General features: G+C 66.6%; 1 protein-coding gene across 1 annotated transcript in view; it reads right to left on the bottom strand.

Moving 5' to 3' along the window:
• Nucleotides 1-13,990, bottom strand: part of PLXNA1 (plexin A1) — a 46,281-nt gene extending 32,291 nt beyond the window's left edge. The window contains exons 1-3 of the mRNA XM_068556889.1: nt 13,944-13,990; nt 8,363-9,614; nt 6,444-6,626 (exon numbers count right to left, since the gene is read on the bottom strand). Of these exons, the coding sequence (XP_068412990.1) occupies nt 6,444-6,626; nt 8,363-9,541 (1,362 nt within the window). The 5' untranslated portion in view covers nt 9,542-9,614; nt 13,944-13,990. The remainder of the gene's footprint in view (nt 1-6,443; nt 6,627-8,362; nt 9,615-13,943) is intronic.
• Nucleotides 13,991-25,813: the final 11,823 nt, after the last annotated feature.

The raw sequence follows: 25,813 nt of genomic DNA, 5'->3' as shown, positions 1-25,813 counted from the left end.
GCAGCTGACGGCCCGGCCAGGTCAGCTGTCTGTCCAGCCCAGAGCCAACAAAGGGTCCATTCTCCGGGCCGAGGGCGGGTGTGGGCACCAGGGAGGATGTCTGGGCCGTCCAGGCTGCATGCCAAGGCCGGCACGCGCCCTAGCCCCCGGAGGCAGGGGGCTGCCCAGCTTGGCCCCTTCCGGGAAGGGCAAGTTCCCTGTCCTGCCCACCCCAAGACAGCAGCCCCCGTGTCTATCTGCAAAGTGGGGCTGCCCTGGCTGAGCAAGACTCCTGGCCTCCGGACGGGGATGGGGGTGGGGAGTAGGACAGGCCCTTGGGTAGGGAAACAGGCAGAGAACGGGCAGCGGCCAGCAGGCCACCACAGTGCTGGGACTTCACAGGCACCCCCTCCTCCTGTAGATGCAGCGGCCAAACCTGTTCCCCGCCCCCAGGAGGCAGGGTGGTCCAGGGAGGGGCTACCAGGGACGGGAGCCCCTGCCACACCCTCCTTCCCGGACAGGGCTGAGGCCCCCCAATGGGCCCAGCTCCCAGACCCCTCCCCACCTCCTCACAGGCCACCACAGCCTCCCCCCTTCTCTGACTGGGGGCAGGTTCCAGGCCCCTTCCTGGGTCCAGTTCTCAGAAAGGCCATGAGGAATTTGATACTGGAAAAGCAATTAGCAATTTCCTCTTGGCAGTAATTAGGTAATTAAAACACGATTTGCAGGAGGCCTGATGGTTGTAATTGGGCCAGATACACCTGGTAAGGTTGGGGCATGGGGACCCAGGAATCTCATCTTTCCTATTCTCAACCCTCAACACGCAGACAGGAGAGCAGGGACCAACCAACGCAAGCAGTGGTTCTCCCTGACCCTGTTTCCTCATTTGCCCACAGACACCCCACTCACAGAACTGTGAGAATTAAGAAACTCACAACTCCTAAAAGCGGAGAGGCCAGCCTAATCGGGAGCTGCTTGGAGGTGGGCCCCCAAGGCTGAGCCCTGCCAGGGGGAGGAGGTGACAGCTGTCCTGGGGAATCTGTCCCACTGCTTATGGAGGCTGCAGAAAGTTGGGCCAGGAGGCAGCTGCGATCGTACAGCCTTCCATCACACGGCAGTGACACGGCCAGGGTGCCGCCGCGGCTTGAGACTCAAGTGGCGCCAAGGCCGGCCACGGATGCCGCAGCAGGCAGCAGTGACCACCTGGCCAGATGTCCCTGCCTCAAACCCAAGACCCACCTACCCACTCTACCCCCTCTGCACCAGCAGCTGACGCAGCCCCTCCACTTTCCCAAAACCACCACTGCCCTCCAGCTCCGTCCCCAGGCCTGAGCTCTGCAGCCTCTGATGACCACCGCAGGGTCACCAGTGATGTGTCCACCACACACAGAATAAACCCCCAACCCCCTCCAGCACTGCTCTGTCCCCAGCAGTGCTAGGGCACCTCTGAGCTGTGCCCTATTGTTCCCACCCCCCCAGAACGCCCTTCCCGTGCACTCCACAGCTCCTTGGCCTATTCCGGCCTCCGTACCCATCTCCTGGGCTGCCAGGGGCTCCCACTCCCCACCGCAGATGGGTCCTGGAGGGCAGAGCCCTGTCTGCCCAGAGGGCAGGGGTCCTGCACTTTGTGGGCGGTAACCTTGGGCCCTGTGAGGCCACCCCCACCAGGCTGGCCCTGAGCCTGGGCACTCGGGGGACCAGGCACAGGAAGGCCACTGCCGGCCTGCACCCGAGGACATCATTCTTTCCAAAGGTGCCCCGGTGCTGACGCTGGGCCTAAGCCTGACCAGCCAGACCCCGCAGGGAGGTGGACCTGGGGCAAGACCCCTGTGGGCAACCCCGCTGGCCGCCACTGCATGTGCCCTGGTGCAACACTGGCTCTGGGGTGAGGGCTGAGGTGGGTCGGACAGACCCACAGGGTGACCAGCAGGTCCCTGTGCCCGCTGGCTCAGCCCGCCGCAGCCAGCCACCCTCGAGAGCCAGAGAGACGACATCACGTCCCCCAGGACACAGCAACATCCGGGGCACCGTGCGACGCCACCCGCAGGTTCCGGGAACCCCCGCCCTGGGTGGGCAGGGGCAGTGCACCCACGGGGCCCCACGGGCACAGCAGCTGAGACACGCAGGAAGCAGGCGGCTGAAGCCCCTCCGCTCCCCACCGACAACTCCTCGGGCAGGGAGCACCGCAGGGACCCAACACCGTCCACGAGCAGGGCTGCGTGGTGACCGCTGACCCACCCCCCGCCGGGCGCTGGAAACGGCAACACAGACAGAAACAACGTCACGTCCGCCCAGAAGGAGGGGACGTCGTCAAGAGTGTCTGGAGCACAGGACGCCCCCGCGGCACGGGACTGACCGCACAGCACAGGTGAGTCTCGCAGGGTGCTGAGCGGAGGAAGACGGACGACGTGCCTGCCGGGGGACTCGGGCCACAGCCAGGCCCAGGGACGGATGGTCAGGCCTTGAGGGGACCCACGGGAAGGGCAGTGCCCGAGTAGGCGCCCGCCGTGCTCTCCTGTGACACTTCCCGGGCCGGGCGCTTTCCTGAGGGTGAGTAACCTTCAGAGTGGATGCCAGTGGCAGGCCAGCCTCACGCAGGACACTGGATACCACCCTGCCCCCACCCCCAGAGGCCACGTGCACACGCCTGGGGCTTGAGTCTCAGCACCGCGACACACAGGCCACTGGAGGGCAAGCTGCTAGAAATCAACGCATCCTCCAGACACACGAGACGAGCCCCACGGGGGTACGGGCAGCAGGCCGGGGGTGGGGCCCAGCCAGCTCCGGCCAGCATCTCTCAAGAGGTCAGCGTCCCCAGCGCCACGGGGCCTCCCCCACCCACCTCCCGCACAGGCCTGGGCTTTGGGGAGCAGGGGTCTCCACTGATGCACCAAGCAGGAGCAGGGACCCTGAGGACAGGCTGCCCTGACCGCCCCGATGCAGAGACCTACCCACAGCCACTCGACTTCCAGGGCCTCTGAGTTTCAGAATCCTGGGGAGGGCGGAGGGGCGGGGGGGGCCGTGAAGGGAGGGGCTGCCATCTTTCAGAGGCAGCTTCTAGAGACCAAGATCTCTGGAGGGTAAGGGACGTTCCCGTCCCGGCAACCCAGGCCCAGAGCGCTGCACTCGGCAGGCACACAGAGCACTGGTGCCCGAGGGGCCGGTGGCCAGGCCACCCCAGGCCCACTCTGGGGACAGAGCACTGAGACCGCAGCCCATGGTCTCTCCTCCCTACGGGATCACCGCACAGGCAGCAGTGTGAACCCACTGGTGGGCCCAGCCTGGGAGTCCAGCTGCGCTGGCCCGGGGCCCACCCCGAGGCCCGGCGCCCCATGGGCACCCCCGCCGCTCAGGCTGGCCCACGATGCTTTCTTAAGACGTAGATTAGCTGCCGACACTTAACAATCAAGAGACATCACCCAAAACACAGATTTTCAGGTTCTCTCGAAAAACCGGCTACTTAGGGGGACGGGGCCGTGTTCCTGCCTGGTATGGCCACCAAGCGGCAGGGCCAGCTGTGTCCCCAGCGCAGTCTGGCCCTGCAGCACTGGCAGGACAACTGCCCTCACCAGGCCCATGCCGCCAGCTGGGGAGTGGTAGGGCAGGCACCCCTGGCAGGAGACCACAGCCTGTGCTCCAACCCCCCACTCCCCTGTGGGCACCCAAGGACCCGGAGGCCACCGGGCAGGGGAGGCGCAGGAGGGGACAGGCAGGACGGAGGTCTGGGGGTGTCAGCACAGGAGCATGACGGCCTCTGTTGGGGTCGGAGGGGCAGGTGGCGGGCAGGGCCTCTGGGGAAGGGCAGAGGACTCAGGGGGCACCCCAGCCAGCCCTCAGCGGCTCAAGTTGGCAGCTCTTAAATTAATCAGCTACAATTTTACACAACACCATTCGGAGATGGCCCAGAGCCAGCCACGTCCCTAGGGCTGCCCAGTCGCTTTTTAAAGCCCGGGAAAGACCGGACGTGGGGAGGATGGGGTGTGTCAGCGCAGCGGACCTGTCCCTGGGCCAAAGGTGCGGGCGAGCCCTCAGGCCCAGGCTCCCGCTCGGGGCAGACAGAGGACACGAGACAGGGAGCCAGGGCTCGCGGCTCACGTGGTGGGGCCAGGCCCGGGCAGGAAGGGCCTGGATTTAAACCCCGGAGACACAGCCGAGGGCCCAGCCCGCCCCAGGCCCAGAGGAGACAGCCAGGCAGGCCAGCAGGGAGGGGGCACCGTGCCGGCTGGAGCGCCCCCTGCCCTGGCCCCGGCCCCTGGACCACAGCCGCACCCACCCCCGGGCTGGGTCAGGATGACATGAGAGGGACGAGGCAGGGGCGGGAAATCTGCTGCTGAAGGCCAGGCCCGGCCGGGGAGACGTGGGCGCCAGCAGGGAGCAGTGTCCTTCAAGCGGGCCAAGGCCAGAGGCCTTGCCTGGGGACCTCAGGAGGTCCAGGAACCGGCGGGCCAAGCGGACGGGAGCCCAGGCCTAGGGGCAGGGAGGGGACACCCCTCCCCCCGGCCCTCACACTGCCCCAGGCCCCAGAGCAGGACAGCGAGGCCCAGAGAGAAGAGGGCTGGGCCACCCACGAGACCTGGTGCCCGGGCCGCAGACCGTCCCCCGCCCCACGGGGCAGGGGCATGCGGCGAGGAGGGGTGCGGGGGGCCGGTCTGGGGGCGAGGGGGCAGAGCCTCAAGCCAGCATAGCCCCTGGGTGTGGCCGACCCCACACACCCGAAAAAGGGTGCCGTCCACTCACGCGGTGTGTGGTGCCCAGCTGGATGCACCGGGGTGGATGGTGCCCTGGTAGGCAGGTGCGGGGGAGGCGCAGAGGGACGAGGGGACCTCAGCTGTGGCTTCCTCACTCCCGAAGCAGCCTCTTCTCACAGGAGGGCCTAGGCCACCCCCGCGGTCCACTCTCGGGGCCTCAGTTTCCCCTCGGTGGGACCGGGGCAGGGAGCGAGACCGGCAGGCGGCAGGGGGAGTCCGCGCTGCACGAACTAGTCCTTCCCCCGGCCTCACAGGGAGGCTGGCTACTGTGGGACAAGACGGTGCCGGGCCAGCTGCCCGCCGGCCCACCAGCCATCGGGAGGGCCCCTCCCAGCCCCTGGAGCCCGGCCTTTGGCTAGGTGACAGGCTCTGGGGCCTCACAGGAAGGTCTCCAAGTGCTTCACCCGCAGCCAAACCCCACGGGGGCTCTTGCCGCAGTGGGGCAGGCCCCGCCAGGCACAGCCCACCAGCGCACACCCACGGGGGTCCACGGCCCCTCTCCTCTGCTCCCCCAGCCCTGGGGCAGCAGCAGCGAGCTGTGAGCTGGGTGAGGCCCCACCCCTAGCAAGGGAGAGTGCCCTTCACCCAGGGCGCAGGCAGGATCCGACACCAGGGCCAGGACGGGGGGCACAGGGGCTGGCCCGGAGGGTGGCAGGGGCCCGAGCTGGGCTGCCACCACCCCAGAGGCCCCCAAGCGCTGTGAGCAGAACTCCGCGGCACCCGGCCCAGGGGGCCCTCGGCCAGCACGGCCCCCACTGCCCAAAGCCCTTGCTTCAGGCTTATTTCACAGGTGGGAAAGCTGAGGCCGGGGTCAGGGCCCTTCCCAGAGGCCACAGAGCCAGCCGGCGGTGGGACGTGATTCCCAGGGCACCCAGCATGGCAGGGACAGCAGACACCCCGCCCCGCAAGCTCTGGGAGCAGGCAAGGCTCTCGCTGGCCCCGGGCCCAGGCCCCACCCCCGGGGCGCACGCCGGCTGGGGAGCTGTGTCAGCAGTGGCCTCGGCACGGCTGTTATTTCATGCACCGGGCCCCGCCCCTGCGCTGATCCTCGGGGCTCCCAGGCACCCCCACCCCGCTGTGCCCCAGGAACTTCCTCCACAGCAGGCCGGCCCTCCCCTGGCCTGGTCCCTACCCACCCACCAGGTCGCGGCTGAGCCTCGGGGGGCTGCTGCCCCAGGAAGCCCGCCCCTGCCCAGCTCAGCACCGGCTCCGCTCAGCCCAGCACCTGCCGGCGGGGACGGAGACCTGGAAGCACGGGACCGGCCCCGCCCCAGGGGCCCACGGAGGGGCCCAGGAGCTGACCTCCACTCCAGAGCACCCCAACAGTGGCGCTCCAGCGGGGGCAGGGCGCCCCCCTTGCCCTGCCCTCGGCCTTGCCGTCTCCCTGCAGGATGGGGCCTCCCTCCAGGGCAGAGTGCTGCCTCAGCAGACACCGGATCCCGGGAGGGGAGGGGGCCCCACAGGCCTGCCCCGCCCCCGCCGCCCACACCCGTGGGGAGCAGGGCCAGCAGCTCCGGCGTCACCAGGCCCCGACGCCCAGCCAGGGCCTCGGGCCGGACGCGGAAGCAGCCCACAGGGAGCGCGAGGGGACGGAGGCAGGCGCTCAGGCCCGGCCCCTGAGCCCCTGGAGGTCACCGGGCCTGGCAAGGGGGAGCCCCTGCCCCGTCCACCGGCACACAGAGCGAGGCAGCTCGCGCTCTGCCGGCTCAGGCTGACCTTGCGGACGCGGCCGCTGCGTGTGCCCACGAACACCACGGTGCGGCCCCGGTAGTCATAGGCGGCCACAGCGGTCAGGCCGTCGTCCTTGTCCACGAACAGGGGCGTCCCCTCGATGGTGACCGTGCCGCCCAGCGGCTGGTTGAAGTCCTGCCCACAGAAGTCGTCGTCGATCTGGAGAGGCTGCGGGAGCGGGGGAGGGTCGGGGGTGAGGCCAGGCGCCTTGGGCCCTGGGGGGCGGCGCGGCCAGCACCGGCCGGCTCCCCTCACCAGGCTGGGGCGGGGTCTCGGGGGCCGCTCTCCAAGGCCTGCACAGGCCACACGTGGGGCAGCGGCCTGGGGGCAGCCTGTACAGACCTTGGCGGGGGGGGGGGTCAGGAATTCCTGGACCCACTTGACAGATGGGGAAACTGAGGCCCTGGAAGCCACTCGAGGCCCAGGAGCAGGCACCGGGGGTGGGCACCTCTCACACCCACCAGGCACAGGCCCTGCATCCACCGCTGAGGGGGGAGCAGGCAAGAGGCAGCCTTGGGTGTGGGCAGGGAGGGGCCAGGCCTGCTGCACAGTGAGGCCGCACAGGCGGTGGCCAGGGACCGGTGGGGCACTAGGACGGCTTATTCAAGACAGAACACAGCGTTACACCTAAAAGGCAAAGGGAGGGACCGGCTGAGAGGAGACGACTATGGTCAGAGAGGAAACAATCGATAGGGTGAGGTTCCGGAGAAGGGCCTGGGAGGGCAAGGCAGACGCCGGGGGGCGGGGGGAGGGGGTCTGGGCGTCTCCCCTGTAGCAGGCTGGGGCTCTGAGGTTTGCAGCGCGCGAGATCACCGATGCAGAAGGAGCACGGGAGGCGGGGTCAGGGCTGGGCCAGGGGAAGAGGGGCCAGTGGAGATGCCGGGGGCAGTGGGGACCATGCCCAGGCTGGGGGGACCAGCCGTGGCACAGGGCGTGCAGAGCACACAGCGATCTCGGCAAGCGCTGGCCCTCCGAGCCTCGGTCTCTCCACCTGTACAATGGAGACCAAACGCCTTCCTCGAGGGGCCGAGGGGAGGATGGGCGATGTATCAGCCTTGTGCACCTGAGGCCGAGGTCTGGGGGGCAGCCCTGCCACGATGGGGCCCCGCCACACACAGCAACAGATGTGAGAAAGAAGGGCCACCCCACCCTGCTCTGAAGACAAACCAGGACGGAAATGGGAAAACTGAGGCCAGAGAGAGGCCGGGCTTTCCCTAGGCCACAAGCAAGTCCCGGCGGCAGCATCAGAGGGGCTAAGGCCTGGCACTGGAGGTCCTCCACCCAGTGGCCCTAAACAAGTCCCTTACCCTCTCTGAGCCTGGGGTCTTACTCAGAGAAACAATGGGTCCTACTGCCTGGCGGTGTGCAAGAGACACTCCCCAAAAAGCAGCTGGTCCCTAGAGGACCCCGTCAGGGCCTAGAGATGGGACTGCCGGCTACTGAGCACCCAGCTCCCGGGCATTCAGGCCGCTCCCAGGTCAAGTGCATGGCCAGGCGCCCAGGGCAAGAATCAGAAGAGCCTATCAACAGGACACAGAGAGAAGGAAGACGGTGTCTGCCGTCCACCTGACCCTGGTCTGGCCCCAGCTCGCCCCTTACTGGCCGTGTACCCTGGGCAAGTCACCCCACCCCTGGACAACCTTGTCTCTGAAATGGAGACAAGACGGGGCCCGCAAGCACCCAGAACAGCGCCAGGCACGTGGTCAGAGGGGCTCCGCCCAATGGCTGCGGGGGCTCGTGGACTCGTGGACACGGTCACGTCACCCCGTCTTCTAATGGGCAGGACAGCCGCAGCCCAGGTGCAGCCCTGAGCCTGGGAGACGGGCCGGCAGCGGCCCCCAGCGCAGGGTGGGCGCCACGTGATGAGCGGTGGGCGCCTCGCTGCGGGGCGGCGGGAAGCTCACCGAGTTGATGCACCCCAGCTCCTTGTTCAGCAGCCAGGGCAGCGAGAGCTTGCCCTCGCCGCGGTAGCACGACTGGATGCGCTCCTTGATCTTCTCCTTGATGGCCCTGAGGGTGAAGAGGCACAGCACCGACTCCCGGGGCGGCTTCACGCGGTTCTTCTGGCCCTGGGCAAACACGGTGAACAGCACCTCCTCGTCCTCGGCCAGGCCCAGCTGGCGGGCCAGGGCGCGGCCAGGCCGACTCAGGTAGGCGTCCTGCACCAGGCGGTACTCCACGCCCGCCTGCTCGCAGCCGATGGGGAACTCGACGTAGGAGTAGAACTTGGGGTCGTCCACGCACAGCCGCACGATCTTGGACGTGAAGAAGTGCTCGCCGGCGGCGTCGGGCGAGGTCAGCTGCGTGTCTAGCTGCAGGGTGAGGTAGTAGACGAAGTGCTCGCTGCGGAAGCTGTACACGTAGTAGATGTCGAAGGCCGGGAACTTGGACAGCGTGTCCGAGGGGATCTTCAGCTGCGAGGACACGAACTCGTCCTGGTACACGAAACCGAACATCTCGGCATCCTCCTCGTTGGCCATGAGCCGGCGGCTGGACAGTGTGGGGAAGTACTCGGACTTGCCGTCGATGGGCGTGCCCACGAAGAGCTTGGCCTGCGCCTGGCCGGGAGGCCCGGCTATCAGCACGCCCGCCATGCTGCCCGCCTCGCGCACGCCCGACAGGTAGTGCTCCTTGCGGTGGTGGGGCTCGCCCAGCTTGAAGAGGTCGTCCAGCCGCAGGAACTGGCAGATGCCCTGCGAGGCGCTGCCACAGGCCAGCAGGCGGTTGGCGGCCTGGTCCAGCAGCAGCAGCTTATTGACGTTGTCGGTGCTGCCCAAGCCGTGCGGGCAGGACTGCACGCTGGGCGGTGGGTAGCACTTCTCATTGTCCTCCACGGGGCCCGTCACGTGCGCCCGCAGCAGCGTCAGGTTCCCCGACAGCTTGTAGATGCGGTTCACGGCGCCCACGTACACCTCGCCCGTCTGCTCATGGACCACCAGGTGGGTAAGGGCCCAGTCACTGGCTGTGAAGGTGCGGAAAGGGGGCTGTGGACCCCCACCCGCCCGCGGCGCGGCCCCCAGCAGCAGCAGCAGCAAAAGCAGTGGCGGCAGCAGCGCCCGTGGGCTCAGACGCGGCAGCAGCATGACGGGCTGCGGCCTCGGGCTGCGGCGCTCAGGTCCTGCAGGGATGCGCTTCACGGGGCCGGGAGCCTCAGCCCTGCGGGGAGAACGGGGGACAAAGTGTGTGAGCGCCAGCAGCCCTCACGTGCCCACAAGCACACGTGCCGTCACCGAGCTCCACGCGCCTGTCCTCTTCTGGGACGTCCCACTTCTGGGGCGTGACCTAACTCTCCAGGAAAAGCCCGAGGTGCAGGAAGCGCACCTCCCCACCTGGAACCCTGCAAGCAGCTAAACCAAGCCTAGGACCTGCGGGCAGCACGGGCCACACACGCTCCATCGCTGCCTGGGCCACCGTGGCCGGGTGGAGGAGAAAAATGAACCCAGAACAAGAAAGCGGGTGACAAGGGTTCAGGGTCTAGATCGGGAGCCCCACCGACACCCAAACCTGGAGGCCACCACCCTCTGACTCAAGCCTCCCCACGCCCTAGGGAGCAAGACCCCCAGCCCCAAGCTCCCAAGGCAGGTGACCACCTCTCTGCCCGAGGCCCTGGGCAGTCCTACTCTCAGGGAGACAAGGAAGTTCGGGCGGGGCCGGCAGAAGGCGGGCCAGTCACACTGACCCCAGGGCTGCTCCCTGCTGACCCTGGCCCAGCCCCCAGCCCTGCACCTCCCACCCATCATCCCCACCCCCAGCCCACCGGTGCCCCCGCCCCGTGCGTGAGGTCCCCGAATCCTGCCCTGGCCCCACTTCCTCTCGGAAAGTCTCAGCTCCCCGCAGCCCGGAAGTTGGCAGTCGGGCACCAGGTTAAACCTAGACCCTGTTGCTTTGCAGCCACGTGGCCCCGGTGGGGTCACTCCTCTTTGCCAGCCTCGGTCTCCCCATCCGTGCAATGGTCATGACAACAGCTCGTCTCCTGCATGAGGCGGCGCGCCCTCTCAGGGCCAGCAGGGGTCCCGCCCTGGCTCTGCTGGTGACGCCCCCAGACGTGCTTGCTGGGGCCTCACCCCACTCCTGGATGGAAACTGACCACAGTAACGCCGGGTCCCCACTGCAGGCAGGCACTGAGGCATGCTGCACACACTCTTTGCCCCCAGACAACGCCTCTCGTTTTACAGGTGGGGAAGCCGAGGCCCAAAGGATAGGTGCCTTCTGCCAAGTCCAGGCTGGAAACTGGCCCCAGGGCCTGTGGGTCTCTGGGCCCCCACGTCTGCCCCTGCAGCACAGGGCTCCTCTGGCCTCCTGCCCCTCTCCCGGGGTGCTCTTCCCTCCCTGCCCACAGCCCCCGACCTGCTGGCCGAAGGCAGCAGCCGCTCCCTCTCAGTCACCCCGTTTAATTTGTGGCATGGCGCTTGCTAACGGTTTTGTTACGTATTGTTCCCAGATGCTCTCCCCACCAGAGTGGCGGTTCTGCGAGAGCAGGGCCTGGCTCTGTGGTTTCCCACTGAACCCCAGAGGCCGGCCCAGGACCCAGCACTTGTGAATGAAAGAGTGAACGACTGGGTCCTGCAGAGTAGGACCTGCTCCCTCCCTGTGTCCTCACTCCCCACTCACCCTCTGCCACTGAAAACCCACACCTCTGCTCAGGTGGTAGGGAGGGGGAATGCTGAGGCTTAGGAAATGAGGGCCTCCGGCCAGGATCCCGCAGTAAGGGGACAGGGCTGTGCTGCCTGCAGGCCCCCCCAGCAGGCTGTCAGCTGCCTTCCTGCAGATCTCCGCCCAGACACCCCAGGAACTATGGCCGCCAGGGACCTGGCAGGCAGCCCCTGCCCCCAGCTCAGGAGCCCAGGGCAGACCTGGAGCCGGAGAAGGGGCTCCTCGGGGTGGCGGCGGGGCCTGGGCTGAGAGCCTGGGAACTCCAAAGAAAACATGAATCACTCACCGTTTACCAGTTCAAAGAAGGCCTGCAATTACCAGGGGCTGGGCTCTCTCCTCCTTTGGGATAATTATACACGTCTTAACTCAATTACGGACCCTACTTTTTATATTAAACAGGAGGAACCCAGCTGAAGCAGCACCATCCAAACTCCAGCCTGGCCGGGGGCCTGCTGCCCCTCCCCCAACAGAGCTGCCCGAAAGGACCAGCCAGGGGCACGGGGCTGCAGCCAGGAAAGGGGGACCCAGGCCTGGGGCTGAGTCCTCGTGACCACCACCTCACAGGGGCCACCGAAGACTCTGGGTGACTTCCCCTACCCGAGAGGAACGGGGCCCGCGGCTCGGATACACCCAAGGTCACCCAGCTAGTTCTGAACACTCCTACAGAGACCTGGACTCCCACAGGCCTCTGGTCTGCCCAGGAGAAAATGCATTCATTCCATGCTGGGCAGGGGGAGGGGAACACCAACAGATGCACGCTCCGGGCTGGGGGGGGGCGGGTAGAGCAGCACCAGCGCTGGGGTCTGGGGAGGCCCTTCCACCTGCTCTAGAAGGACCAGGCCCCAGAGCTGGGGGGGAGGGGCATCCTGGGCACAGAGAAGCCAGAGCAGAGGCCAGGGGTGGAACCCGCTGGACCACGCAGAGGGTACTGAGAGTGACCGCAGCGCCCGGCACAGGAAGCGGGCTGGGCCTGGCCAATCAGAACCAGACCGGGCAGGAGAAGCGGCCTGGTGCTGGGTGTGCCGACTGGAGGTGAGCGGGGCAGGGAGAGGCCAGATGGGCCGGCACAGTGGCCGCCACTCCGGCACCGGACAGCCTCAGCTGTCCAGCAGAGTGTGGAGCGAGCGTCATGCCCTGCTCTCTCCCGGGCCCAGCGGCCACCACCACTCCTCACCCTGAGAAACAAAGGCCCTCAGAGGCCTCTTCACGGAGGGGCAGCCCCAATCTTGCGCCCACCCCCACCCCCGCCACGGGATCTGGATTCTTCTGGGGCACGGACAGGTTGAGGTGTGGGGGACGGAGAAGACACGGCCCTCCTACCCAAAGGTACCTTGTCAGCAACTGGGACCAAGAGCTGCCCCGTCACCCCACCTCCCCCAGCAGAGGCCCCGGGAGGTGGTCCCCAGCCGTCTGCTCCGCTCCAGGCCTGTCCTATGGGACCAGGATCCAGGGCCACTGGAGTCCTGCTCCTCAGAAAAAGTGCCTGCCCTCGGGCTTCCCTGAGGGTCCTCTCCTCCTGACCCCATACTCCAGACACAGGGACCTTCGGGGGTGCGGGGGAGCTTAAAACACACAAACCACGACCAGGAGCCAGCAAAGGGCTGTCTGCTTTGTCCAGAGCCCTCATCCCCTCCCACCCCCAAGCACACACCTCAGCCACGCCGGGGCGGGCCAGGCCTCGGCAGAGCTGTCTCCCCTGCCTGAAATGCCCTTCTGGGGCCTCCAGGGCCCCCTCCCAGGCCCACTTGCTGCCCGGCCCTGAAGGGAATCACTGGCTTCCAAGTCCGCCTCTGGCACAGGACCGGGCAGGCTCTGGGCTGCCTAGCGCAGCACCTGGTCTCTCCTGCACACCCCAAACCAGCAGGGCGCCAGGGGACCTGCCTGGGGTGAGCTCCCGAGGGCCGGAGGAGCAAAGGCTGAGCCCACCCCCGCGCAGACCCAGAGAACCGGCCTCAGCTCGGAAGAAGGTGGAGCAGCGCGGACGGCCGCGCTGCCGGAGCCCAGGCTCACGGGCAGAGGCTCGGTCCACGTCCCCCAACACACACCCCTCTTTCTTTCAAGGGGCGTGGCACCAGCACCCCACAGATGAGCCAGGGGCAGCTCCCGGCTCTAGGCGGCCACCGGAGCCCCTCTCGCCCCCTTCCCGGGATCCCCTAGGGTCTCGGAACGGGCGGGGGTCCCCGGAGCCGCAATCCCCTCCCCGAAGCCGCTCGATCGCGCCCCGTCGCCGCCAGCCCCGCCGCCCACCAGGCCCGGGGCCGCGCAGCAGCCCTCGGAGTGGCCGCGGGAAGCGGCTGACCCTGGAGAGGCCCCGCGCGGGGCGGCGAGGAGGCCGGGCGCCCGGCTGGCGCACCGCCCCTCCCAGCCGGCGCGGGCCTGCGGGCCTGGGAGGACCGGCGCCCACTCCGGCCGCGCGGGCCTGCCGGCGCCGGAGATCCAGCGCACTCCGTCGGCCCGGCCCGGCCGCAGAGCCCTCCCGGCGGCGCCGCCGCGAACTTTCTCCCCGCCCTGGCCGGAGGAGGCGGCGCGGCCCCGCGAGCGCGGCGGGCAGGGTCCCATCCCGGCCGGGCGGGGACGCGCAGGCTCGGCGCCGCGGCCGCGCCCGGACACGCGTGAACCGGGCCGGAGACGCAGGGACAAGCGGGGCGCGGACACGCGGGGGCGCGGACACGCGCGCCGCCGCCCCCCACGCGACCCCCGCCCGCCCGCAACCCCGCGGAGGCCGCCCCGCGCCCGGACCCCGGCCCGAGGCCGCCCCGCGCCCAGACCACCGCGGGACCCCCGCTGGACCCCCGCCCGCCCCGCCGCGGGGAAAGTTGCACCCCTACTCACGGGCTGCCCCGGGGCGCGCCCGCCGCCGGCCATCGCCGCCCGCCGCCCGCGCCACCGTCCGCCCCGCCCCGCCGCGGGGCCGCCGAAGCCTCGCAGGCCACCCAGGCCGAGGCCGCCGCGCCCGGGATCCACTGCGTGGCCGCCGCCGCTGCCCAGCATGAATGGGGCGCCAGCCGCGCGGATGCGGACCGGCCTCGCTCTCACCGCCCGCGGAGCGTCGCGCGCATGCGCCGCCCGGGCGGGCCGGGCCTGGGCGGAGCCTGCGCCGGGGCGGGGCCTGCGCGGGGCGGGGCTCTCGGAGGCCTCCAGGGGGCGCTCGATCCCCGCCGCCCGCCCTAGCCCACCGCTTGCTTCAGAGGGCATCGCAGCCGCCAGGAGCTGACGGAACCTGGTCCCGATGCGGCCGAGGACGGCGGTCACGGCTCGGGGTCCTCAGGGGGCGGCGGGGCGTGGGGCGCGCGGTCCGGGACGAGGCCGGCGGGGTGGGCGCGGGGCCGGGCGGCGGTGGGACGCGGGGCGGAGAGTGGGTCCGGGGGGCGCGGGTCCGAACTCGCCGGGCGGCTGGGCAGACGCGGTCCCCGTGGCCGCGCTCCCGCAGCGGCCCGCGCGCTCCAGAGCCGCCCGAAGGTGAGGCCGCAGGGGCACCTGGCCGAGGGGAGGCGAGGCGGCCGGAGCCATAGAAACAACCAAAGGGCCGGGGGCCCGTGCGGGAGGACGAGCTGGGGCGCAGCGAGGGCCGCAGCGGGGGCCGCGAGCCGGGCGGTCACCCCTTAGGAGAGGGACCCCCCCCACCCCAGGCCCGGGTGAGCCCCCGCCCCTCCCCGCCTCACGCCGCCGCGTCCCGGTTTCTGAGCTGGTCGTTCTCCATTTCCAATGGGTCCGGCGTGGCTGGCTTGTCGGGACGTCGCGCTCGTCGCCCGCTGTGCTCATCTGGGGACGTGGGGACGCGGGGACGCGGCCGAGTGGCCGACAGGCAGGCGGGCCGTTCGCTCTGCTCTGCGGCGTCCCCCGAAGGTGCGCGGATCCCAGCGTGGCTGGTTCGGCACAGCAGTCCCACCTGTTCTCAGAGCCGCCGCTGGGCCCCCGAACCCACCAGCCCCAGCCCCAGCCCCGTGGGGTCTCTCTGAAAACACTGCAGATTACTCCACTTCCCTCCACTCCCTGCTCCTGCCCCTCACCTTGTGGTCCGCTCCCCAGAGGAGACCTGATTAGGTAACGCTCAGCACCACGCAGGACTGTCAATCCAGGTGGGCCCCGTAAAGGCACTCCAGACAGTAGAGCAGATTGTCTTCATGACCGTGGGCCAGGGAAGGAGTTCTTCAACCCCAAATCAAAAATAAAGGAGAATACGGGTCAATTTGACTACCTTAATATTGGTTATTTTTGTTCATTAAAAGTTAGGAAAGGAAATATCAAGATAAGCCAGGACTTAGGAAAACACATCTGCAACGCACGTACACTTGACAAAAGCTGCGTATCCAGGATTTAGGAGAAATTCCCAAGAATCGACAAGGAAAGCCCACAGTCCAACAGGGACACAGGGCTGAGATCCCCAGCACGCAGTTTGTCGGAGCAAAGATGGCAAATTGTTGCTCCTAAAAGCCTGGCACAGTGTGTCCCTGCCCCTGAGGAGGCCGGCCGGGTGCAGATGGAGGGGGGAGCACAGCGGGGGCTCATGGGGGGTGGGGACTACAGCTCAGGCGCCCCCCCATCCCACCTCACAAGGAGGGAAATGAGTCAGCAGGCGCTGGGCTCTTCCTCCTTGGGTTTCCTGCGTGGGTTTCGCTTCTGTCACCCTTCAGGAGGGCAGGCAGTGTGTGGTGAGGCAGGGAAAACAATTCCTAGAACCAGAAACAGATCATGGGGGGGGAGGGTGCGGGGGCGTTGGGGAGGAGGGCCTTTCCAAACCTCCAGTGTTCCTGCCTCTGCAGCCATGCCAGGGCCGCTTCTGCGTTTCTGTGACTCAGAGCTTTGTGCAGAAGTAGACTTGGGGGGCCTCTCCCCTCCCCGAGGCAGAACCCCACCGCTGATGGGGCAGGAGGAAGAGGCTCGGGGTAGCAGAGAGCGCCGGACACCTCAGCCCCTTGGGGGTGGCCACTGATTCCTGGCCACCGGGCCCAAAGCCAGGGAGGCCCTGACTCCTGCCTGGCCTTCACCCCGACCTGTCACCTCCTGCCCCGATGCGCCAGCTCCCACCCGCCCCTCCCCATGCAGCTTTCCACGCAGACGGATGGAGAGGGATGCGGCTGCAGGAGGGTCTGAGAGGAGGGAGGACGCAGGCTGGGACCCTCCCTGGGCAGACCCTCCAGGGGCTTGCATCACACACGGAGCCCGCCACCCCGCACCCGTGGCGTGTGCACGCACGGGCACGTGCACATGTGCGAATGCACACACGGGGCTGGCCCTGAGCGTGCAGCACCCTGGGTCCCCGTGGCCCACCCTCTCCCACCCCGTGGGGTGGGTGCCGCCAGCCTCAGCCTCCAGGCAGCCGCTGTGCACACGGGGTGGCTGCAGTCACCGCCGCGTTCTGGGAAGTCCACGCTGGCCGCTGGGTGGAGACGGGAGTGGGGGTCTGTCGGGGGCCAGCGGCGCGGTGAGGCCAATGGAGGGGTGTGCACAGAGCGGTCCCCTAGAGCAGGATGGGGCGCAGCCCGGAGGCGCATCCCCACCCACCCCGCCCTCCCCAGCGGGTGCTGTGGTCCAGGAGACAAGCCTCACCTGGGCCCGAGCTCCCAGGGCCGCTCAGGTGAGCAGCAGGGAAGCGTGGTCATGGTGCTGCCTCCCCGTCTGTGGGCTCTGCAGGGCCCCCCCAGCCTCTGTGCCCGGTGGCCTTCGCAGCTCCAGGTGCTTCTTTCCCAATAGGTCCAGAAAATTCCCAGAATGGACCCTCATGAAGTGGGCTGGATCACAGGGCCCCCCTGAACCAGTCACCTTGGCTGAGGGTAGAACCTGACGGTGGGCTGGCTGGCACAGGGAGCTCTCCAGAGCCAGGGGTGGTCCCCCAGAGAAAGTCCAGGTGCAGATGTTAAAACAAGTAGGCCCAAAGCAGGACAGGCAGGGCACCCAGGACCCCGTGGTGCCAGCGGACCACCGCCTGCCTACCTTCTCCCCCAGGTGCCCAGCATTCTTGCTCCAAAGATGCCTTCACGCCTCAGGCCTGTGCCCATGCTGTGCCCTTGACCAGGAGTGCCCCCACTGCAACCTTTCATCTCTCAAGGCCCAAGCTCCCTCCCCCACTCCTCCAGGAAGCCTCCCTGACTGCAGCTCCCTCCGCACCCATGAGCCCTCTTTGGGCTTTCTGTCCCACTCAGTACCAGCGGTGACCAGCCTGGGCTGAGAGTCCCGACCTTGGGGACGAAGCCAGGTCACTGTCAGCACTACACTGTATAGAAGACAGTAGCAAAGCTCCTGCCCACCACTACACGGAGCCCTGGAGGGCTCAGCTTCACCTTGTCCTGGGGCTGCAAACTGAGATGACTCCAGGGGCCAAGCAGGTGAGGGATGTAAACAGTGAGACAGGCTGGACCGAGGGGCTGGCTGGAGGGCACCTGCCCCGCGGATAGTGGCGTGAACGTGCTATCAGGCAGGGTGGAGGGAACAAGATGCACCGGCGGGAATAGCCCGGCCAGGGGTCTGCAGTTGGTGCAGCGCACGCCACGCCCAGGAGGTCCAGAGTGGGTGCTTGTCGCCTTGGGGCTCACAGTCAGGTCACAGATGATGTTCCCAAGGATGGATGCCCTCTGCAGGGCCGTGGCCTCTGGAAAAGCCACCCCTCCACCCTCTGTGGGACACAGTGGCCCTTGCAACCTGCAGCCCCAGGAGTGAGAACCTGGGGACGGGGGAGCAATCCAGGCCTTCTCACTCTGCGAAACTCCGTGGGCTGAAGCGGGAGGCTGGACTCCCACCCAAAGTAACGGGCAGCCCCGAGTCTGCCCACCCACGCGGGGTCAGAGGAGGCCAGCTACAAACCCCAGGTGGAGGTGCGGCCGAGGAGCCCAGCACACGGCCCCCAAATGTGCGGGACCCCATCCAGAGTCGCCGTCAGAGCAAGCACCAGGGAGCCTGCCTGGGGGCGCAGGACCGACAGATGCCAACACGCAGGTGACACAGAGGGAGTGGCTGGCAGGAGTCCTCCCCCCGGGAAGCAACGGGGGAGAGGGTCGGAGAACCAGGGGCTGCGCGGAAGCCGCCGCCACTCCCGCCGTCGGAGGTCTCAGCGCGGAAGGCGGCGCACCTGGGACAGCTGCGACAGGGGCGCAGATGTGCAGACGGGAACAGGTGAAGGCTGCGCGCGGGACGGGGCCGCTCTCCTGCGTAGCGGAGGCTACACCCACGGCTGCCGCTCAGCATCAGACACGCGCTGACCTACGTGCCACCCGGCACGCGCTCCAGCCGTGGGAGGCAGCAGACACAGATGAGAGGGCAGAGTCGACCCCAACGCTTCACAATCCACCCTTGGAATCTCTCTCAAACGACAGACTTGTGGTGCTGAACAGATTCGTGGCTTGGGGGGCGGGGAAGGGTGGTTCTGTATCTCCTTCGCGGTGACCGCCCCAGGCATCCACTTGTGATGAGGGACACAGAGCTCACACACACCTGGTGTGGACGTCGGCGTCCTGGTTTCCACGTTGTACGACAGCCTCCTGAGATGTGAACGCTGGAGGCCAGGAGAGGGTATGGGGCCTCCGCACTATCTTCCCAACTTCCTGTGACGCTACTATTACTGTAGATGATGATGATTTCACAGTAAGAAGGTAAGAGAGTACCCCTCCTGTTGCTCTGACCCAGGCCCGGCTCTGCTGCCGCCACCGCCTCCAGAAGCAGGGCTGGCCCCGTGGACGAGCAGGTTAGACAGCAGATGTCCCACCAGCAGAGACCCCGCAGGTGTCCTGGGCCTGCCCTGCTGCCCCCCCCCGCCCCCACCCGCCCGGGCGCCCTCGTCTCCTGGTCTCCAGGCTCAGAGCTCGTGTCACCTCCTCAGGGACACTACAGGCTCCCTGCAGGCTGGCCCCACCCCCTCAGAGTCACGACAGCACCAACGCCCTGGTATTTCCATCATGGGGTGGGGCGGGGAGATCCCAGGAAGCCAGGGCCTCATCTCAGGGTGGGGACACAAGGTACCAGTCCACATATTCACTCTGCCGCACGACGGATCGCCCTGAATCCAGTAGCTTCAAACAGCACCGTGTACCGCCTCCGAGGGTCTCTGCGGGGACGTGGGGATGCAGCGGGGCAGGCCCGGCCCTCCAGTCGGCTGGACAGAGCCTCCCCAGCATTCAGGCCCAGACCCGCCTCCTGCCCCATCCCACGTGCCCCCTCGGTGGCTGCCTGCCCCGTGGGCACAGTCAGCCTCAGGGTGAGCACAGCAACGGAGAGATAAGTTGGAATTTCTGGGGAGGCTTTGGAACCACCCACGGTCCCCTCGGTGTCACCCCTTCTGGGAAAACCATCCTCTGGAGGAGGTCCCCGTGCCACTAGGGCTCCATCCAGAAGAGCACAGGCTTCGGGGGCAGAAACACGGGGTCCCAGCCCCCTCCCCGGCTCCGCTCCCATCACATGCCCACCCCTCAGTGCTTTTTCTGGGTCACGGGGCAGATGGTATCGCCCCCAGGGTCGCTGTGAGGACCAGAGAAACACGGGGCAGGGAGCTCTCCCAACAGCTCTTCCACCCCCACCCCACCCGCCAGCCCGGGAGGGGCTGTGACTGCCCTTTTCACCGTGAGGAACCCAGGGGACACGCTGGGCCTGCTGGCACCCCCTTCCCCCACCCCCCCCCCACCCCCCGCTTTGTCACAGGGAATCTCTGTGAGTTCCCTAATCTACCACGCGCTCTGCACGTGACGCTGCTCTTCTGTCCCCACGAGGTCACCCTGCTGACCTTGCCCGCGGCCCCGGGGCAGCCCCTCCTCTCCAGGGAGGCCTTCCTGAAGCACCAGCCCACCGCCTGGTCAGCAGCAGCCCTGGGCTCGTGGGCTCTGGCCCTCAGCATGGACGTCACCATTTGCTTCTGGGCCTGGGTCTCCTCCACAGGGTCCCTGGCAGGGGGTGTGAGGAGTAGACAGAACCAGCCCGTGTCTTCTGCGTCCTTGGTGGGGAGGGCAGCGGTCAGCCATGCTGCTTCCCCATCCTGGACACAGGCCTGGCAAGGAGCAGGGGGCAGCAGAGAGGGGCCGGTCGGGGGCTGGGCCCTGAACAAATAAGCTGGCTCACTGGAAACCCCCTCCAGGGCAGGCAGGGCTGTTTTGGGACAAACACCGGAGGTGACACTCAAAATCTTTAACAGCCAGAGTGGACACCAGACATAGACAAAGGACAGGACAAGCCTTGATGAAAACCTAGCTTTGCTTCATCCAGCAACACATTCACTCACTTGCTTCTCTGAAAGGTCCAAGGAGGTCTGAGCTTCAGGCATGGTTGGATCCACAGGCCCAAACATGTCATCGGGCATCTCTCTCTCAGCTCTGCCTTCCTCTGCATTCTCAGGTGTGCTCTCCCTACCTGTTGGCCAAAACAACCCTGGCAGCTCACTGGATCTACTGGAGTCGTGTGACTGATCCCCCCTCCCCATTGCTCACTGTAACGTTAGGGTCAGGAGGGGGCAACCCCTCTGGTGGGACAGCTGCTCCAGAATCCTTTACCTTCCAAGAGGTCTGGACTTTTTGGTTTTTTTAACAATTAAAACAGGCCTTTTAATTATTAAAATATTATGCTCATGGTAAAAAAAAAAAAAATCCAAGTGGTGCACGGAAGGACCCCTAGTGAAAAGGTATGTCCCCCCACTGGGCCCCCAGGTCACCTCCTGGGAGTGAAAATTGTCCCCAGTTTCCTGCGTCCTGGCAGCAACATGTACAAGGATATTCCTGCCTCTGTCTGCTGAAAGATGCACCTGTACACCTGCTCCGAACCACCTTTGCACGTCTTCTTTTCTAACAGGGTTTGGAGGTCATCCCACAAGAGCCACCTCAGGACCCCTCCCTCTCCCTCTTGGAAGTCACACAAGTGGAAGCACCCAGTTCCGAGGCAGACACGCCAGGTGCCCCGGGAGTCACTCTGCTGTGTGACTCTGATAGGACAGCAGAGGTGGAGGATCCTGCTGGACTCCTGTAGGTCTCCAAGAGGCTCCGCCGCTGGCCCTGCTCAGGGAGGGGAGCCCACCTGGCCGCAGCCTGACGGCAGCCTTGTGGGACGCTGAGCAGGGGACCTGCTGGGCTGCACCCAGGCCCTGGCCGCAGAGACGTGGCTGCGAGCTGCCAGGGTCAGGTGGGAAGTCCTCTCTGCCTGGCTTCTCTTGCTGACAAGATGCCTAAGGTGCGTCCAGGCAGTTCCGGGAGCTCCGGTTTGTGCTTCTCTGCTGCCAGCAGCGCTTCGTGGAAGAACAGACCTCAGTGCACCCATCGCTGGCCCTGGACATCTGGGTGGTTCCAACGCCGAGGCTGCCGCCGTGCCAACGACCCTACGTCGCCCTCGAGACGACATACGCACTCGTCTCAGGGTGTCGACCCAGCAGAAGCACCCACAGCTGTGCTGTCTGGCCTCCAACTCCAGCCATTGCATGGGTATTTCTCTGCAATCCCTTGATGAATCATAAGGCTGTGGAGCATTTTTTCATGTTTCCTGGGATCCCCAAGAGGTTTCTGATATTACTGTGTCAGCTCTAGGGCAGTTTGTTGTCTGCCCATAACCCCCAAGCTGGACCTAGAGGGAAAGAGAAACTCTTTGTAAGGCGAGAGTCTCTGGGCCCTTCATGGAGCCCAAGGATGAAGGCGGAGAGCAGGGCTGAGGTGGAAGGAGAGTGGCCGGATCCTGACGCCTGTGTCTAGGCTCCTTGATCCAGCTATGCCTGAAACTTCCTTCTGGACTTTTCTGTCACACAAGCCAGCACTCCTCTCGCTTGTCAACTTGAGTAGGAGTTTGTCCCTCATGCTGCAGGGTCCTGGCGCCCGTCTGGGTCCATCCTGCCCGGACTCCTGTGCTCCGGGAGCCTGGAGTGTCATTCCAGGGTGACGTTCTGGGGGCCCACCAAGCCCTGGGGAGGAGGTGGATTGCGGTGGGGAGCCTCCGAGTCCCAGGGCTCCACCACCCCTCCCTGCTGTGGTCTGCACCCTCCTCATGGCCGCGTGTGTTTTGAGGCTGAATAACCGTGTAATTGGTTTATCCGTTCCATAGCCAAACCTCAGCAAATATGTTTTTCCTAATTAGTTGATGTTTATTTAACGGGAACAACCAGCCCATTAAATTTAATGAGGCAGGTTGTCAGGTACGAAGCGGAAGTGTCTTCCTTAAGCGCGACCCGGACTTGGCAGGGCTGGTTCCCGGGCCGGGGCCGCACGGAGCTCCTGGTCTGGGTGCGGGCAGCCAGGCAGCGGCGCGGGTGTGTGCGGGCAGCCCTCACTCCTGGTCCCCCAGCCCCACGTCCTCTCCACTGCGTGAGACCCTCTAGCCTGGATTTCGTCCGGTCCGTCTCCCCAGCGACCTCCGGGCCCCCGGGGGAGGGTCTCCCGTCTGCTCAGCGCTGCACCTCCCGTGCCAGGGCCATGACTGCCAGAGTGGACGTTCGCTGCCAATGCTCATCTGAGTAGCTTCAAAACCCCTCCTGCCGCCTCGGTTTCCCGGCCCCCCAATCCCGACATACCCCGGACCCTGCCTGGCCTCCCCACGTCCCTTCGGCAGGCTTCACACCCCCACTGCCCGCTTAGCAGGCGGGAAGCTCTTTGCTCAGGGAGATCCAGGCTCTGCTGAGGGGTCGCCGCTGGGCCCGACAGCCAGCGGGAAGGGAGGGCCGGCACCCTGGACCCACGCCCAGGCGCGAGGCTGCACCCGCCACCTGCCTTCGGAGGCTTCGAGCTGGCGGGGCGGGGCGGGGGGGCGGTGGTGTTAGAAAGCCGTTCTGGTCAGTGTGGAACAACAGAAAATATAGTTAATTATAAAAACCCTAACAAAACACACCATAACCCTAAACCACGGAAACGTCTTGGTGGGCACCCCCTGGCCTCGCTCCTTGTGTTTCCACGTGTGTCCAGGTGGTGTTTGTTCCTCCAAACAGCGGGCTCACGCAGCTAACGCGACTTAGTTTTTAAGCGGACTCACGCTCCAGGCTGAATCGCCGTTGTCAGAGGCCACAGAGCCGGTGGGCGGAGCATGTTTCATTTAACACGTCCTCTGCTGCTAGGCACTCGGTTGTTTCCAGTGTGTTGCCGACGTCACCGACACTGTGATAAACCCAGCGGGGCCCAGCTCCCCAGAGGAGCCCCCTCCGGCCACTGGCCGGGCCTCTCCCGAGGGCCTCGCCAACTGACGTCCGAGGTCGGCTCTCCTGCTGCACCAAGGCCCGGGGCACGGACCAGGTGTCGCCGTTGCTTCCCAGCACCCGAGACGTGGTGAGGATGGCAGGGTCAGCCCCTTGGGCCTCCCGGGCAGAGAGCAGCCTGCAGGACTTCCATGAGGGACTGACCTTGGGGTCGGCACTTGCCTGTAAGGGGAGGGAGCGGAGGGCGGAGGCACAGCCGGGCTGCCCTGGGATGCGGCGCGGCAGCCCAGCCTCTGTACCCGCTCCACCAGGCAGCCGTTGGATGCAGCTCTGCCCCTCGAGTGTGACTCTGGCCAGGTGGCTCCTGGGGACAGCGACTTCCCAGAGGGAGCGGACTCGGGTCAAAGGCCGGACGCCGGCAGGTGGCCTGAGGGTTCTGGGTGGCGGGCCCTCTGCTCTCACGCTTGCTGAGCACTGACCATGGGCCGCCTGTCACACGACCCCGGGAGAAGCGCCTGTGAAGGCTGCAGGGCGGGAGGAGGGGGGGCCATGGGCAGCGGCCACGTCCCTTGTGGTTCCAGCTCCCTGAGCCAGCTTCCACTGGGTGACCTGCGCCCTCCCTTTGTCCCTCCAGCCCTGGGTGACAGGAGCTTCATGCTACTGCTAAGTTCTGGGTTGTCACAGCATCCCATCCGGGGTTTTAGCTCCTCCACCTCTTCTGGGGCCAACTCCCTGGACTCAGCTCCTCTGTTTACATAATAGTGCCTTCTGGCTCCTGGTTGGACCCTGGATGTCACAGCCAACGTCATGACATTTAATCCCCAGCCACAGGGTAGGATGAGTATAACTCCCCAACAGTCACACAGCCGGGGCCTGGGCCCAGAATGCCTGCCTCGAGGTCCACACCCTCTGGACACAAGCCTCACCTGTGCCACACTCTCTCAGGCCCCACTTCCTGCCACGTATGGCCACGTGCAGGGGCTGGAGCCGCGGGCCCACACGCAGGCACGTCGTGCACAAAGGCCCACACACGTGCACACAGAGCCCACACCCTGAGCACACGCAACCCCCCACCACAGTAACACTCGGACACACAGCCCTACGGCCACAGTAGGGGAGCGTGGCACTCAGCCCATGGAAGCTTGGCTCTGGCGCCAGGGGAGTCCAGGGAATGGGCTGAGGTCCAGGAGGGAGGCAGGGGCACGAGCAGATGGACAGCACGGCTGGCTGGCTGCCTGTGAGAGACACAGGCACAAGTGCACACGTCTGCTCACACACAGGGGCCTACACACACAAAGGCACAGGTGGCCAGGTGCAGACAAACCGGTGCACACGCAGGCTGCCCCCTGGGTGGGAGAACAGGCTCTGAGACTAGGAAGCTGGACGCGGCCCTGGACACCACAGGCTTCTGACGGAGTCTCAGAAGGGCCTCGGCAGTTTCTGGCTGAAGAGTGGCTCTGATGTCACTTAGGGTCAATGAGCCGGTGACCTGTGACCCCACTGAGCTGACCTCGCAGAGGGCCCCTCGCTGGGCGCCCTCCACCTACCGGGCTGCTGCGTTTCTGGCTGTTCCCCGGTGTGTTGGGGAAGCTGACCAGGACCTCTGGGTGGGCATCTCCTTGGCCAACATGCAGCTGAGCTGACACGGCTGCGGGGGCAGCTTGGCCAGCCCCCCGGACGTCGACAAGCCCCGCGGACCTCCAGCTCCACATGTGAGAACTGGGGGATGAGCTGGGGCTGCAAAGCCGGCATCAGGACCGCCGGCTCTCAGCTCCAGAGGGCCTGGGCTCCAGAGAACCGCGGCAGGAAATCAAGCTCACCAGCCGAGCATCCCCCTCCTGCTGCCCGCACAGCGCTGGGCTGGCAGGTGCAGCCGGGAGGTCAGGGCGCCTCAGCGGGGGGCCCTGCCGAGGGTCAAGGACTGGCAGGTGGGTGCCGACCGAGCAGAGTTCACCCCAGCCCGGCTGTCACCTGCCCTTCTCGACCCACAACCCTTGCTCAGTCTGCGGAATCACCAGCACCCAAGCCAAACACGCAGAAACCACCCAGGTCCTCCCCTCGCCCAGTGAAGTCCAGTCATGCCAGTTCCAGCGCCTAAGGCTTGGCCTGGTCTGTCCCCGGACCCGCCCCCGGCCCCCCTGAGGGTCACTCATGACCCCAGGTGTCTGCAGGGCTCTCCACTTGAGCCCACCTCCCCCCAAGGCCAGGGCGACACCCCTCAGAGGGGCTGGACTGTGCTGGTCCCTCAGGAGCACCTCCTCCCGGCCTGGCACCCACCCCTGGCCCTGCGCCCAGCTTTACTCTCTGCAGACGCCCAGCTGTGCAGAGTCTGTGCCCCGCCCCCGGCCCCCATCTGGGCTCCCACTCTCCCAGCCTCTGGCTGCCCGGGAGCCCTCCACCCGGCGCTGGACTCAAGCTCAGCCTGTCAGGAAGCTGGCCTGCTCCCCTGCTGCGCCCCGACGAGGAACTGCTCCCCTCGCGCACCTCCGCCCGCTCTGGGCACGGCTAGGCCCGCACCCGCCTGCCCCACTGGTGCTGGCGGGTGCCCGTCCTCCAGCCTGACCTGGGGCCACGCTCCGGGCACGGAGGCGGCAGCAGGCCCGCCTGGCAGCCCAGACACGAC

This window comes from Eschrichtius robustus, chromosome 12 (assembly GCF_028021215.1).
Source record: "Eschrichtius robustus isolate mEscRob2 chromosome 12, mEscRob2.pri, whole genome shotgun sequence".
Lineage (NCBI taxonomy): Eukaryota > Metazoa > Chordata > Mammalia > Artiodactyla > Eschrichtiidae > Eschrichtius > Eschrichtius robustus.
The sequence above is the reverse complement of the archived record's forward strand: the minus strand, read 5'-3'. Positions and strand labels throughout refer to the sequence as shown.